This window comes from Cryptomeria japonica, chromosome 1, assembly GCF_030272615.1.
Source record: "Cryptomeria japonica chromosome 1, Sugi_1.0, whole genome shotgun sequence".
NCBI classification, from domain to species: Eukaryota; Viridiplantae; Streptophyta; class Pinopsida; order Cupressales; family Cupressaceae; genus Cryptomeria; species Cryptomeria japonica.
In genome coordinates, this window is record NC_081405.1 from 270,648,741 (window position 1) to 270,665,891 (window position 17,151).

At 36.7% G+C, this 17,151-nt stretch overlaps 1 protein-coding gene across 4 annotated transcripts in view; it reads right to left on the reverse strand.

The window, feature by feature from the left end:
* Positions 1–1,226: 1,226 nt before the first annotated feature.
* LOC131036424 (uncharacterized) overlaps positions 1,227–17,151 on the reverse strand; it is a 270,316-nt gene continuing 254,391 nt past the window's right edge. For 3 of the 4 annotated variants that reach the window (XM_057968310.1, XM_057968309.1, XM_057968311.2), the window contains 2 exons: positions 3,366–3,431; positions 1,227–1,603 (listed from right to left, as the gene is read on the reverse strand). In XM_057968310.1, coding sequence (XP_057824293.1) covers positions 1,553–1,603; positions 3,366–3,431 — 117 coding nt within the window. In that variant the 3' untranslated portion in view covers positions 1,227–1,552. Of the gene's footprint in view, positions 1,604–3,364; positions 3,432–17,151 lie in introns of those variants that run through there. The other variant, XR_009104097.1, reaches the window with a different exon arrangement.

The following is a 17,151-nucleotide window of genomic DNA, read 5'->3' on the forward strand; positions in this document are numbered from 1 at the left end:
CTCTTCCTTAGCTAATAACTTAGAGGAAGAGTGAGTAAGCAATAGCAAATCAATTAGCTTATAATCTCATTAATGGCAAAAACAAGGACCTACATAAATTTTCTCTTATATTTCTAATATAACATTCTTTTGAATTAGTTTTATTAATAGATTATTTCTTTCATTCTAAGTGATCAACCAATACAACACCAATATGTACAAGATATTTTCAATAAGGAATCTAAACCTTTAATTTCATTAAATTTTGCTAGTGAATGTTGAAAATACTTGCCTTCCTATCTCTTCATTTTTTAGTCTCTATGCTCAAATAATTGTGAAAGTTGTAATACCTAAATGTAGCAGATTATGCCCTATCCAAAGATTCCTTAACTAGGTGTATATTGAAAGAAAAACTATTTTAATACTCTAAGAACATATGATAACCACATTATTATAGAATAACTACTACACATGGATAGGAATATGCTCCACATACTAGGATAACCTTCTACCTAGGGGTGATTTTTTTGTTCCATGTTCACATTAGACTTAAAACTCTATTCCAACTCTGAATTCTTGAACTCCACTAGGAAGCCCCACACTCCTCATGTTTTATTTTTTATGTATCCATTACAATTGTCCTAAAACATTGACGATAGGGAAGCCCCTTGACGTAGTATAATCTTGAATTTGTTTATAGAATAACTACTACATATGGATAAGAATATGCTCCCCATACTAGGATAACCTTCTACCTAGGGTTGATTTTTTGTTCCATGTTCACATTAGATTAACACTCTACTTTGACTATGAATTCTTGAACTCCACTAGGAAGCCCCACACTTTTCATCTTTTATTTTTTATATATCCCCTACAAATGTCCCAACATATTAACAATAGGGAAGCTACTTGCCCTGGTATAACCTTGAATTTGTTTAGGAAAAGGTCAAGATGAACACTCATTCAATAATAGTATAAGAATCACATTTCTTGGCACCTTTTAAATAACTCTAGCTAGGAGACCACAATTCTTTATTGATAGTCCATTAAAATTCAACAAGCTACATTCTCTAGACTAGTAAGGTAACGGTTATTTCTCCAATTGATTGTTGCTTGATCTCCTAAGTGTGTCCCCGATTTAATATTCAGCCATTTCCTTCTCAAGATCAACATTAATAAAATACTACTAGAAGAAAGAGGATATTCTAATCCAAAGATGCTTTATAACATAAAATGTGCTACTTAAGAATCTAGAACTTGAAAGATTTCAAATCTAACTTTGCAAACTTTAAAAACATAAAAAATTAAATAAATAATAAAAACAAAAAAACTGTGAATTATTAAAAAAATTCTAATTCTAGAACTATTATTCTTCTAATTATTGTTTGTAAAAGATATTGAAGTGTATAATAGATTGAGATAAGTAATTAAAGGATTAGATTCCCATTGTATCTAAGGCGGATTTCTGAAATGACTCTTGGTTTTACAAAGACGTCAAAATTTTGATTGTTCATTAAAATAATTAATAGGAGGATGAGAATCCAACTAGGAAGGTGACTTGATTCTCTGAATATTAGTTATCTGTATTCTCCTTGGTACCTTCTAAGGTTGGTGGTGGAAAGCGCTGCAAAATAAGAAAAAATGTTAAATAACATCACATTTTATTATAACATTATTAAAGTATAAAAGAAAATAAAGCTTCGTTAATAGTGACCCCTACAGAAATTCTTTCTGATAAGTATAGTTAGAAAATGCAAGACAGCATATTATTTTGATTATAAAGCTAAATGTTGTGAGGCTATATCTTATTGGAGACCATATCGTTGACTGGATAAATAGAAAAGTTTAATTAAATATTTTTGACAGAAGTTGAAATTATAATTATCTTATGCCAATGTTTTTGCACAACTCAACTACCACGTACAAAGATTTTAATTTTAATTTTTTTTTTCACATAAACTGAAAAATGAAGATGTAGTTCAATGTATTTTGGCAATCTTGTAGAAAGGGCACAAATTTTTTAAGTACTGAAGTGAAGATTAGCCTCAGAAACTTCAAGAAACATATCTCATTTCCTCTCACATAAAATGGGCAGTCTCCAGCTTGTTTGGAGTTTGGATGCCAACGAAAAACACACAAAATTCAGCCCCGTTCAAAATGCTACACTAGATTAAAGACAAAAATCCCCAAAGCCATAAAAAAACATAGAACACACATCTAATAACTGGCCGTACTGAGATAACAAACAATGCATCAAAGGGTTACAGAATCAATAACATGTTTCGAATAACACAATCAAATCTTACGTCAAATAAAAAGTACATTTAAAGATCACGACTATCCAAATTCAAATGCTGGTCGCTATTTTGGGAGCCAGTGTCTATGCAGCACCCAGATTGTACCATTGACCGTGTTTTTTAATTAATTAATAATTAAAATATAACAAGTGTTTATTTTTCAATTAATTATTAAACACGGCATTTTGGGATATAGCTACTACAACTACCAAGACAACCAATCAACTTGTAAATTGAAAAGTTGTTAATAAAGGAATAATGGAGGCTACTCTGAGATAAGGGTTACCCATTGTGGCACAAAAATCAATTAGTGAATTCCCTTCTTTGTTGCTAACTTTATTCCGCTCTTGTTCCAATAACCCCTCATACTTTTAGAATCTTTATGCTGTAAATTCTTATTGATGTATGCCAATCGTATAGAATTTTGGGTGGGCAAGTTCACCACAAATTTGTAACCTTGCATGCTTGTTTACTTTTGTATGTCCCTGGCATTTCCTTAAGAAGATTTTTGCACGGCATCACTTACTTGATAGATTAATGGGTTAATGGGGTGTGCAAGCTATGACGCCCTTAGAATTACATAGAGCAAATTCAAGGGTAGTATGTAAGCAAAGAGGTTGGTTGGTTATGTTTGATGAGGAGCAATTTCATCAAAATTATATGCCCTTTCTTCTAGTGATTACTTCATATGCCAGTGGCAAGTTCTCTTGTCAAGGCTTACCTACTCGAGCTTTAAATGACTAAAACATCATGTTAGAATATTGTTCAATCAATTCAACGGTTTGTGCATAAACTAAAATCAGATGCCTAAGATCAAACTACAAAATTTTCTACGTTATATGCTGTCATGAGACTCTACTGTGAGCTCCTAAAAGGCCAGGTGAGAAACACCATCAAGAAAGATGCCAATATTTAAAACTGCAAAAGTTTGACTAGCATGGGATCATATTTTTGGTTACCTATCACTCATATTGCGCAAGTATAAGAAATGTGTCCAGATCATAAATACATTACTCACTTATTGCAGAAAAATGAAAATAATGAAATGCTACTGAAACATAGTGCAAGCAAGCAGGTAGGGATACATACCTTTTCAGAGTCAATTGCAGAAAAAGTTTTCATCTCGGTCTCCTTATCAAAGATAACTGGAACTATCTGGATGAACACAGGCAAATTTCTTGTAAGCATTCTTGAACTACCAATACAAGTTATTTGCCCCTTCAAAAGAATAACTATTCTCTCAAAGATCCAGATTAACAGTTTTTCCTTGAATAGCATAAATTTGGTACTATTACATATACATACTCGTAAAAATAAATGTTAATGCATACTACGGAAAGTGTTAAAACATGTTCATGATATATCGAAGTCACATTCTTCCCTGGGAAAGCCATTCTAGCCCAACAAGCTGCTCTTTTCCTCAGATTTTACCAACATATTGCCAAGATATTTATAGTGGGATATTTAATAGAGAAAAGCACTAGAATTCGCAAGCAGTCGGGAGGTGAAGAGGAGGATGGTAATAGTCCTAAAGCAATGAGGGAGCTCCTCATTAAGGTAATGAAGGAAATAATTAAAAAAATTGGAAAAACTGAAAACTTGTGTTTTAAATGCTAAACAGGAGGAGATGAGGAAGAGTAATGTACAGTGAAATTTTGCATCATGTGTAATGTATAAACTAAAAATGCACAGTCCCTTCTATATAAAAAACAAACAAAAGAAGAATGGGCAATATATAGTGGTGTAATAAACACACCCTTAAGTAGGGTTCAGTGAAATCAAAGGAACCAGCACTCTAATAGTTTGGGGAAAATGATCATAATTATACATTGTTTGGCTTGTGCAATTGATTAACAACATTTCAAACAACATTTCTCTTTGTATTCATCAAAAAACAATATTAACAAAAGATTTAAAATTTTTATAGTTGATACATCCATGATATGAAAGACAATTATTAGAGAAAATCATTGTAGTGTATATGTGTGCTGGGAAGCGACACTACCATTAAATCTTAAAAATGCCAGAATACTATTTTTGTATGGAAAATTAATAGGCCATGTAGGTTGCAAGGTAAGCACGAATATGGATCAAGGTGGAACTAAAAGCTTCTAATGTATCTCAGATTCCAAATAATGTGTGACAGATCTTTCCTAGGGCATATCGGGTATTATAGACATTTTATTAAGAATTTTGTGCAGTTTTCATTGCCACTTGATTATTTAATACAAATGGAACCGTCCCTTGAGTGGGAAACCAAGCAATAATAATCTTTTAAAAAGATAGGAATATGTCAATGAATGCTTTACATTTGGCTCATCCAATTGCTACAAGGAATTCCATATTCATGTGGATCACTTGTACTTTTGTTGAAAATGGCATTCATAAATTGTACCGCCCATTGTATGTGAGAGTAGCTTGTTATATAACTGAAAAAAATACGGTATGATGGAGATAGCAGTTATGGCTTGGTATGTTGCATTCAAAATTAGGACATTGTTTGTTGCAAAATATGTTCATCTTCTTTCTGGATCATCAGGATTTGTTGCATTTGACAAACAAGCTTGAATCCTGGTCAACTTTCAATATGGTTGTTACAGTAAGAATTCACTTTTTAAATAGTAAGTTAGAAAGGGAAAACGTAATATTATTGCAGATCATTCACCATTCATCAGGATTTATTGTATTTAATAAACAAATCTGATTCATGGTCAGATCTCAGCAAGATTGCTATAACAAGAATTAACTTTCTCAATAGTGAGTACGAAGGGGAAAAAGCCCTATTATTCTTCACGCAACCATAACCACTCACCCTCCATTACTATTGGGATTGGGATTAAAGTATTGCAACCTTTCCAAGTCCTAACATTGATAATTGGACTTATTTACTTGATATTTGATTTCATTTTATGAGCCTGCTAGACAATTTTGTTTGCACATACCATTTTGTCATCTAGTGGGAGTTGGCATGCTGACTTGTCATCTTATTGGGAAGGTGACAAGGAGCTTTTTTCCTCATATGAGGATGTAGGCATCCCACATAGAGGATCTTGGATTTTGTGATTGTTGTCTAAATTTTTGAGCTTTCAAAAAATTGGCAACCCCTACAAATTTTTACTCAATTCGTAGTTTTCTTCTCTAAAGCACGTTTTATGAGGTTTAAAACTCATATTTGTTAATGTCAAATCATCAGTGGGTGTGTTTGTCATCGTTGTCCAAGTTTTAGTTGGTTTTTACTTTTTACTTTCATTTTCCTATCTTTCTATGCAATTTCAGGTTTTGGGTCAGTCATTGGAAGTAGAAACTTTTTGCACTCACTGCAAGTAGGAATTTTTTGCTCACATTACAAGTTAACTTTACTTGCAATCAGGTCTTAGAAACCTGATTACAAGTTACTTGCAAAAACGGGTTTTTGAAGCATCATTACAAGTTGTATTGTTACTTGCAGTCGAGTCCCAAGTACAAACCTATGTTACTTGCAATCGGGTCTTTAGGACCCGACTGCAACTATAGTCTCTTTGGTTGAGCGTTCTTGTCAAAGTCAAGTCAGGTTTTAAGTGTGAGTATTTGTCTTTCTTTTTGCAAGTTGTCATTACTTGCAATTGGGTTTCTAGACCCCGATTGCAAGTCCTTTCTTTTCATATTGCAAGTGTGTTATCTTATCATGTTTGCCTTACACTTGCAATTGGGGTTTCAAGATCCGAGTGCAAGCCTACATTGCATGAACACTTTGACGTGCTTCACTTGCAATCAGGTCTTGAAACCCCGATTGCAAGTTTATACTTCTTGCAATCTTGATTCATTTCACACTTGTAGTCGGGCCTCAAAGACCTGATTGCAAGCCAATGCCTATCTTACATTCATCTTCACTTGCATTCAGGTTTTTGAGACCCAATTGCAAGTGTAAGCATCTTCATTCCTTTTCCACATTTCAAGTTTGCTATAAGTCACTCACACTTGAATTCCGCCTCCCAAGATCTAAAATTCACCTTTTGTCTCCACATACTCTCATTCCCACGTCTTTTCTTTGCAAGATCAATACTTGCAATCGGGTCCTAGAGACCTGATTGCAAGGGGTTTCAATGCATGTAAGGACAACAAGCAAAAGCCAATGCTGTCATATGTAATGGCAATAATGATATAAAATGAAAAAAGTACACTGTCATATCTACAGAGAGGGTCAAAATATCATGAACTATGAAGCAGAGAGAACTTGACAAATGAAGGAGTAATGTAGTAGAGGAATGCATTGTAGCGACACTAGGCGACAAAAAACAATGACTTTCACTATCACCATGGCCAATAAAGAATATTCATTATCTTCAAGTTTAGTGGTTGATCTTCATAAGGTCACTGCCATTACCATTCACAGTCAATGATGCAAGTTGATGTTCTCGGACAAATACTTTCACCGATCTCAAATACTTCAAGTGCTAGCATCTTGAAGCAGCATGAAGACCTCTTAGACAGAGGATGATGTAAAGAGAGTCATGTCTTAGACACTTAGATTTGTTTCAATTATGCGTTTGTGATTTAGTTTTGACAAATTACATGTAATGCCAAAAATTGTAATTGCAAGTAGTCACATTACTTGCATTCTTGTAACTTGTAATTACATGTAAACAAATTACAAGTCGAAAGACACTAGGACTATAATTTGGAATAAGTCTTGGTTAGTTAGACTTCTCACACTTTTTGCTCTTAGCCCCTCTTCTATATATACAGGAGGGTGCTCTATGTAATTTTAATCTTTTTGATAAGCAAGAAAACTCTGCAAAAATTTACAGTCATAAAGACTTTGTGTTTTATACTTGTAAATTGAATTCTCAAGCAATATAAGGAGAACACTTGAGTTTTCAGACTTTGTGTTAATACTTTGTGTTCATATATTCGTTGTGTTCTTATGTCACAGTGATATATTTTTCTGCATATACTTGAGATTCTAATGAGATTGTTGGAAAGAGCTTTAATCTGATTTCTTGCAGACTCTGTGCTACAAATATTGAGGGTTAAATCAGTATAGTTAAGTGTCAAAATAGGAAGAGGCTACAAGACTTTGTGCTTGTACTTGTTCTTATTAAATAGCAGTCAAGAGTGCAATATACTAACAGACTTTGAGCTGTTATATGTTGTACGTTGTTATCATATTAATCATTTTGGAAGGTAGATAGGATACTAGGAAAGTAAAAAAATTGAGCTTTTGTTTCTACATTCCCGTCCTAGGGAAGTGACGAAAGACTTTGCGCTTTCATGGAAGCTTTGCTTCCTTTAGTATAAGCATCTTTGTATTTGTTAAAGTTTCTTAAGTTGTATTTGTTTTCCTAATTGCAGTTTCTTTTCTGAAAAGAGAAAAGAATATCATCTTTTCTGAAAAATTAGAAAAGGATGTTGTCCCACCTAAAATAGATTAGTGTCTATATGTTATAGTTAGTTTGTATAGTAGGAAAGAGGGAGCCTTCCCTTAAAATTATGAGAGTTTTTAACTCACACGCTATGGCTGAAACCACAATTTTGCATGCCTTCCCAAGTGTACAAAATTTTCAACCAATAGTTTTTGGCGACTCTCTTGGGGATACAATACGCATCGGAAGGCCTCATGCTTTTGGTTGAAGTATACCGGTATCCTATTCAATGTAATTTCTTTTCTTGTAGTTTGTCAAGCTTTCACCAGGGACATGTAAAATGGTTGCTCAAGGTCTTTGGGGGAATGCTTTTGGTCCATTGAATCTGACTCCACCTCTACATGCTCTTCCTAATGGCTCGAGGAAGAACTTTCCAAAGTTCTTTGGAGATGGCACACAACACCCATACAAACACATTGCTTCTTTTTAGATTGCATGCGGTGTTCTTGAAGTTGAACATGAAGATGTTTCAATGAGGTTATTCATTGAGACATTACAAGGTGTAGTTGCAGATTGGTTCTACCACCTCGCACCAAAGACCATAAAAAACTGTTCTACACTCGAAACAAAGTTTGAAGAGAGGTTCAAGACTACAGAGGATGCTCATGCATTGTTAGCACAAATGACTCAAATGAAAAAGGAGCTACACGAACCCATGCAAGAGTTTGTGGTTAAATTCAACAAGTTGTCTAACAAAATTCCAACGGCGGCTCAAGGTACCGCTGAAAATTTGAAGTGCTTCATCAACGCTCAATTGCCTAAGGTGAGTTTCTTGTTAAGAAGGGCAGTTCCAAGAGACCTTGCAACTGCACAAGCCCTAGCAGTTGAGGTTAAAGATGATCTTATCCTTGTGGGTAAGATAAAGATAGAGCCAAATGGGTCCAGAGAAAATTCTCCTTTGGAATCATTGTCTACCAAGAGAACATATCCTATGGTGCAGAGGTTGGCTAATGAGTTGCTTGCCCTCAAAAAGCAATTAGCTCAAGGTGTCTTCTCTTCCCCTTACAAAGACATTCCATGGAAGCCGTATCCAAATACTACTCCTAGCTATGTAGTTAGTAATCAGGTCAAGCTTCCTTCACCACCAGAAAAGCTTGTACTTGAGGCACCATCGACAAATGCATCAGTGGGAAACTCTAAACCTAAACAAAGTGATCTTGCTAATCTCTTCCAAGAGGAGGAAGCAAACATGGCTGGCGACTCTCATAACTGGTTAGTACGTTATCAAGGAGTTGTTGAGCAAGATACCATGGGAAATACACAACAAGAGGTTGAAAGCCACTTTGCTAAGGTGCTAGTAAAGGAGGACAATCGTATCATGAGATGTGAAAAGATGAATATGCATGAAGGTACAAGTCAAGTTGAAAAAAATAAAAAGACTGCATCTATATTTCAAGGTCATGAACTTTAACATATTGTGCATGAAGATAACAAGGAACTTGATGAAGACCTTTTCACCAACATAATAGAGGAATTTTGTTCAAGTCTTGATTACAACTCAAATTTTCCCAAAGCTGAAATTTGTGAACAACATGATGAAGCAAGCTATGCAGCCATGTTTTCACTTGAATCACATCATGAAACTCATTCTATTCAACATGAGGTTATGGTTGACAGAGTAGTTGATAAATGTGAAATCAACAAAAAGAGTTTTGTTTTTGTCCTTTCAAGAGGATGTCCTATAAGACATCTAGCTTGGTTGGAAGCCGACAATTCCTCAAAGGTTACACTTGCTCCTAAGCATGAAGATACAATGGAGGAAGGGATAAAGGATGCATCTATGGTTGAGCAAGAACAATCCAAATTCATTGATCCACTTTGGAGAAGTGGTATGTGATTTATTTGAGTCAAGTGAATTTGTTCATCTTTTTCAAGGAGCAGTGCATCAAAAGCTACGGTACAATTGTTCGTGCTTCAATTGGTTGTGGCTGCTTATGATCATGCAAGGCATTGCAAGCTGTTGAGGAAAGGCAGCTACTTTGTGTTAAATTTCAATCAGATTTGAATAAGCAGGTAATTTTAAAATTTTATTTGTACTTTGATCACAATCTGATATTAATGGATGATATCAATAAATCACCATACACAGCAATACATGAAATCTGAACTGCACTGATGTAATAACTCGATCTGCTGTGGATATTCAATCTACCTGAGGATGACTTCACTCTGTCACAGAATGAATATGATCTGCCACAAATGAATACGGACTGCCACAAGAAATTTGCTCTGCCACAAATGAATGTCGATTGCAATGAATGGATATCAATAGACTGTGATACCGAACTTGATGTATGTGTTCGTTGATTGTCTTTCGTAGAATATCGATCTGCTTGTTGTATATTTGATGGCAAGGAGGAGAAATATAATCTTCTTTATATCCGTCAAGGGTGACCCTTCCCCAAGGGTCGGCACCCTACAAAGAATCACGACCCAATGAAGGGTGGCGACTTTCAACATAAGTCGACTACTTAACAAATATTAACAAATGACCAATCGATCTATACACATACTGAATATCATTAGCAAGCTTATTAATCATGCATATCGAATAAGGTATAAGGCATAATTAAATAAATTATTGTAACACAAAATGTGTAAGGCCGATAGGCCATTCACACATTTGGATTTGCTTAGTTGGCTTGAAGGAGACCGATTGACGTTATATCATCAACACTCCCTCTTAGCTAGGGAGGAATCCTTCTTGATCTCTACAAGTCACATACCTCATTGTGATGACTAACACAACGACTACTCCCATATGTGGAAAGGAAAGATATCGCCTCACCGTGATATCAACCATCATGGCTTCTCCCATGGATGGTGTAAGAATAGATATCACCTCACCGTGATATCAACCATTATTGTGAGATCATCACCTCACAATGATGGTAAAATGCACAAGTGTTCATCATTGTGAGATTGTCACCTCACAATGATATTCACCATGGCTCATCCCAAAGGGTGAACACACAAGTACAAGAAAATCATCACAAACTCTCTCATGTGATGTTGTCATGGCGTCACACACATGACATCCACCATGACTCATCTCAAAGGGTGGATCCACCATGGCTCATCCCAGAGGGTGGAAATAAGGGCATTCACCTTAAATCTCTCTCAAAGAGAAGAATGCATTAGTATAAAATATAAATATATCAATCATAGTTGGACTACTTGCAGGGTACTTGCCGAGTTGTAAAAACTCGCTGAGTTTTCCAACCCTGCGAGTTTTTTGCTGAGAAAGGGGAAGAGTGACACCAACACTCTTGCAAGGTGATTTCCAGCTATTCTTGCCAAATCCAAGTGGATTTGAAAGGGATTTGAGGTGGTTTTTCAAGAAAAATCAGATTCCCAGGTTGGAATTTTTATTTTTTTTCTATCCTTTTTTAAAACATTTTGTTTATTTTTTGTTGCATCTAGATGAATTAGAAATCATTCCTAAGTAGTCTAAAATCTTTTTAAGTTATTTGAACAAGATTTAACACTAGTTTTGACAAGTATTGTTGAAATTTTCACTATTTTTTTGAAGAATCTCTAGTTTTCAAAAAAAAATCAAACCCTAATAGTTTTTTTTTTCTTTTTAAACTTTGAATGATGTCTAAATTTTTTTCAACTAATTTAGATAGTTTGCTAAATCGTTTAACTAAAATGTTAACTTTTTTTTCCACTTTGTATGTGTAGGTTAACTAAGCATTAATTATGGCAAGTTTTGATTGGCCACAAGAACCATGCCCATTTGGATATATAGGCACTCGTCCTAAAAGTGCTAGAGATGGGGCTTGGAGGTATGCCTATGAGGGACCGGATCCTGGGACAATTATTTGCATAAAGTGTGGAAAAATACTTCATGGAGGCATCAACCGCCTCAAATACCACCTTGCAGGCATAGACATGCATAATGCTAGAGAATGCATAGGGACCACTCTTGAAATAAAATGTAATATCCCTTGGCTAATCTGACCCTGTTTCGCTTATTTGAACCCCAAGGAATATTGTCAAACACTTGGCATACAATGTTTGAAGCCGCTGTAGTGAATTCTTTATTTGTCTTCTTTGGGTTTGTAGGCTGCAAATGAAGTTATGGAAAGCTTCTAACAATGCAAAGTTGTTATATAAATGATATACTAGCTGTTTTAGACCTTAAACACACATGGAATGATTGAAATTAACTAGTACAGCTAGTTGACATTAAGACAAACACTTGTCATGCATCCCAATGTATACCTACAGCCATTAGGCATTTAAGCAAACAATTGGCATGAAAGCTAAGTGGCTGATCAATGTTGAATGTTACCATGAATGTGGAATATGCAACTTATATCTCCATTAAACATATGCAACCTCCAAGTATTTCATGATATAATCATAATAGAAAATGATGCAATGAAGTAATGATTTTCTAATACAATGACCATAGATAGAAAACCTGGAATTTAAATGGCTGCCTTGATATATTGGTTTGATTCTCCTCATACGCAAAGCCCTTGTCAAATATATATAGCTGTTCACCTTTCTAAATCTCCTTCTATAGAATTCAAACTACTGTAGCGCACTGTTCACGGCACTGTAGCGCACTATAGTCTCTTTCAATTTGCAAACAAACTCTGAAATAAACCCTCCAATCAGCTCAATATTGACTTCTGAATGAAGCCAACTCTCACAAGCATAATCAGATGATATTGCACACCCTCTATATGCTGTTACAATGAAGAAGCCACGCTCTCCAATGCCGACAAGCCTTGAATCCTGCAGAAACCCTTGGTATTCTACACTTCAATGCTCCAGAGAAACTTCAATCAAAAACTCCAATCACATAATGAAGTTCGATTCCTTTTGCACACTTATATTTCCTCAAGAAGTTCGAACTTCTTTAAAAAACTCTTAATTAACATTAAAATGTTATAATATTTCATTGGCATCAATAATGTAATTAAACCTTGGGTTATGTGCTCATAAATGATTAATAAACTTGGCCCCCTTATCATGATAAATAGACCCTCATTTAAGTGCTTTATAATATAAAGTCATTTTATAACTTAATAATATAATCTCCAAATAATTAATGTTTAATTGAGCCAATTAAACATTAATATCTCCATGAATACTTTGTATTTTCAAACGTCGTCTGAACTAGGAGCTAACATGAGGAGACTGCATATGACCATACCCCCTTTACTAAAAATAGCAGGGGTCCATCTTTAACATCCCAAGACTTACTAAAAATAGGAAGTAGAGCAAATGATGTCCGAATGATGCCAAACGAGACCAAACTGAAGCACTCTGAACATTGGAGATGATACCAATCCTCAAAAGACCCTCTATACAACACATTAGCCTACAAGGGTCAGGATAATAGGCTAATCTCACAAAATCCAAGTTTGCTAAAATGGGGACATTACATAAAAAGACAAATTAATGCCCTACTTGTAGCTGGGGAAGAGAAGAAATTGCAAAGGGAGAGGTCAAAGCTAGCCATGAGATCACCCATAGCTGAATCTCAAAATGCTTCTATTGACATTGAAGAAGAACAAGAAGCACTTGAGGGCATAGTGAGCTCTCGACGTGGCCCACGTATCTGCAAACCCACCACCACCTCACCCATCACTTCTGCTTCCTCTAGTAGAGTACCTGGCACTGGCAGTGGCACTGTTGCATCATGATCAGGGTCCATAGGTGATTATTTTGTGCCTAGGAACACACCTGGAGCACAACCATCATTAAAGGCCACTGGATGGAATAAGGAGGCACATGAGAAAGCCGACATTGCATGTGCTGATTTTTGGTACTTCAACAACATTTCGTTCAATGTGGTAGACAATCCTTTTTGGCTGAATTTGGTGACTGCAATGACAGTTGTAGGAAAGGGGTACAAGGCCCCTTCTTGCAAGGATTTGAGTGGAAGGTTAGTAAATTACTAAATAGTCCACTTGATTTCATTTTTAATTGTTTTTTAGATTTCTTGTTTATTAAATCAAAATTGTGTACTAACAACTAAGAACTAATTTCACTTTGTTCTTGTAGGTTTCTCACAAATGCAGTTGCTAGGGCAAAAGAAGTGGTGGAGGAACAAAAAAATGAATGGGCAAAATATGGCTGCACCATTCTTTCTGATGGGTGGACAGATGGCAAGAACCGCACCATCATTAATTTTTTGGCTGCTTGCAAGGAAAATGTAGTGTTCTTGAAATTGGTTGATGCCTCCAGCAAGGTGAAAAATGTAGAAACATTGGCTGGAATGTTGGAGCATGTTGTCATGGAGGTGGGAGTAGAAAATGTGGTGCAAATCATCACAAATAATGCAGCAGCATATGTGTTAGCAAGTGGAATCCTTTTGAATTATCACCTTTAGCAATATTTTCATTTGTTGTAGCTTTGTTTTTCTTGGTTGCATCTTTCTTAAGAATAACTTCTTCTTTTGCAGGTAGAATCCTCCAAGAGTAGGTACCCCATCCTTTTTTGGACACCTTGTGTAGCTCATGTCCTTGACCTTTTTTTGGAGGACATAGGAAAACTTGAGTGGGTGACTCTAGTTGTGGAAGATGCAAGGAGGATCACCAAATATATTTACAATCACCCTTTGGTTCTAAATTTGATGAGAGAGCACACCGAAGGGAAAGATTTGGTGAGAGATGGTGTCACAAGGTTTGCAACGATTTTCTTGACGTTGCAAAGCCTTCTTGCTACATTGACTTCTTTGAAACAAATGTTTGTGAGTGGAGCATGGCTAAACTCACCATATTCAAAGAAGCTTGAAGGAGAGGCCGTCGCATGCATAGTCTTCGACAACCAATTTGCACAAAGGGCTATAGAGATTTTGAAGGTAACTTCAAAACATTAATTTTTAATTATTCTTGATTCAAGTCTCTCATTACTAATTTGTAACTTCATTAATTAATCTTTTTGTAATTTGTATTTTTCAATTGTAGGTGTTAGAGCCCTTGGTTAGAGTTCTCCGCTTGGTGGATGGGGATAAAACCCCAATGGGGTATATTTATGAGGCCATGGATAGGGCCAAGGAGTCTATCAAAAATTTCTACAAGGGGGATAGACTCAAATTTGATCCCATTTGGGAAATTATTGATAGGAGGTGGAACAATCAGCTCCACCAACCCATTCATGCACCAGGGTACTTCTTCAACCCTTGTTTTAGGTTTGGAGGTTCTTACTCAGATCCTAATGGAGAGGTTATGGAGGGCCTCAATACATGCATTGAGAGGATGGTACCCGATGTTGAGGAGAGAGACCTCATTGTGGGCGAACTCCAAAATTATGAGGAAGCAAGGGGTAAGCTATTCTTTTCAGAGTTGGCTAGGAGAGGAAGAACCACTCAAACCCCAGGTATAACATTTGCCATTTGGATTTTGGGATCTAAAGTGATTGATAAATTGATAAATTATGTTTTCTCTTTTCTCTTTGCTTTCTAACTTTTCAAAACACCCCACATCTGAAAAAAAATTGCCCTCAGAGTCTTATGTCAGCCTTGTAGTTCATCCAATTGTGAGTGCAATTGGAGCTTGTTTGAAGCAATCCACATGAAGAAGAGGAACAAGTTAGCACATAAATGCCTCAATGACCTTGTCTTTGTGCAATATAATCTTCGATTGCGCATAAGGTAGGTAGAGGAAGTAGAAGGTGGTCCAATTGACTTGGAGGATATAGATCCTTATAGTGATTGGACATCACAGGAGCAACCTCCATTGTTTTCCGAGGATGACATCACTGATTTCGAGAGGCAGGCTATGGAGGAGGGGGGTGGATTTGGTTTCACGCTGGATGACATTGAGAAGGAAGAGGATGAGGATCAGGAGTCATTGTCAATGCCAGAAGAAGGTGGAGACATAGCTTCATCTAGGATGGAAGACGAGCCAACCATACTGAGCGAGGAGACACAGTCACGCCCATTGCAGACTTCTAGGAATAGACCCTCTAGTTCTACCTCTCCCCTAGTTTTTGCTAGAGTTGGGAAGAGGAAGTTGTAATTGTAATGATGTATTTACTTTTGGTTTTACAAAAACTATTTACTATTTTGCTTCGAGGCTTCCAGCCATCAGCATTCCTCATGAGGATGTGATTTTGTAGACACTTTGCATTAAAATATATCTAGAATCAACTTGTTTCTTTTGTGTTCTCATTTATTGACACATTGGATGCATCTTCTCATTAAATTTTGCAAAAAAAAAGCATTTTTAATTAAATTTAAGCGTGTTTTAAAGTTGTCGAGTTTTTCCCGAGTTTTTTTTCAGCCCTTGGCGAGTTTTGCCAAGTGGCGAGTAGTTCAACTATGCTCACGAGTCCTCTCGGGCTTCGGTTGGTGGCCCTCATCTCGATCATAATCAATGTGCACGTGAGCGTAAACATACCTCTATTGTCCCGACCCATTGATATGTTGCACACACAGGTGGTGCCCAGCACAACTCTATGTACTCCCCCTATTTCGCAATCTCTACATCAAAGTTTTCCTGAGGTTCTTCAGCCTTCTACAATTGACAGGCAACCCGTTCCTCCTGCTCAATCCAAACGTAAGTTTGAGCAGGGCTCGGTTCCAAGGTGACAACACAAATCCTCGCCGGTATGTTCCTCATCCCTATCTCTACCTGTTTCAATGCCTGCTCCTTTGCATGTTTTTGTATGTGTGATTGAGACAGCTCCATCTTCTCCTGAGTTTGTCACTACCCCTCTTCCAAAGGTCAGCAGTCTTGTTGTGGTTTCATCTTCTCCGAGTGAGTCGCTTCCTCTACGGAGGCTTGCTTGTTTAACTTCTTGGAGTACATCCCGACCTTGTCTACGATCTTCACATGATCGTTGACCCTTGCCTCCTCCGAGCCTGTGGATGCAGACGTCGATGCTGCTACGTCCCTTGCTCTCGCTGCTGGTGAGGTGCCTGGTGCCGCTCTTGTTGTTGTCTTGCTTCGATCTCATCCTCCCCCATGTGATATAGATTGAGAGGATGATGACCTGGTCGTTGAGGGCCCTATCTTTCTTTATCTTGTAGCATAGTCTGTCTGCATGCTTGTGTTCCCCTATACTTGCTTTATATTTTTGTTCCCTCTCGGAGGGCCCTGGTTACTCCATAGGTGCTTGGATATGGGAGGTTAAACGTCTTTATCTGTTGTGCTCTCCCAAAGGACCCGAGTTACTTCGTAGGTGCTTGGATACGGGAGATTTTCTGTCGTACATCTTCTATTTGTCTCTCTATTTCTATCTGTTGTATCTTGCTTTTCAATATTTGGGAACGATGCAAAGCGTTGGGAGCATCCTTAGCCTTCTTCCATGTTGACCCAAATTTTTATTTTATCTTTGTCTTCATGTGCCCTTCTTCAAATCCGATAACTTTGGCGCTATGAAGATATACCCATCTCGCAGTTGTATTACATATCTTTTGTCACTGCTATGGGTTTTGATGCCAAACTATTGGATCCCCCTATCCTCTTGCATTTCATTATAGATGTTTTGGACATTCATGTGACACC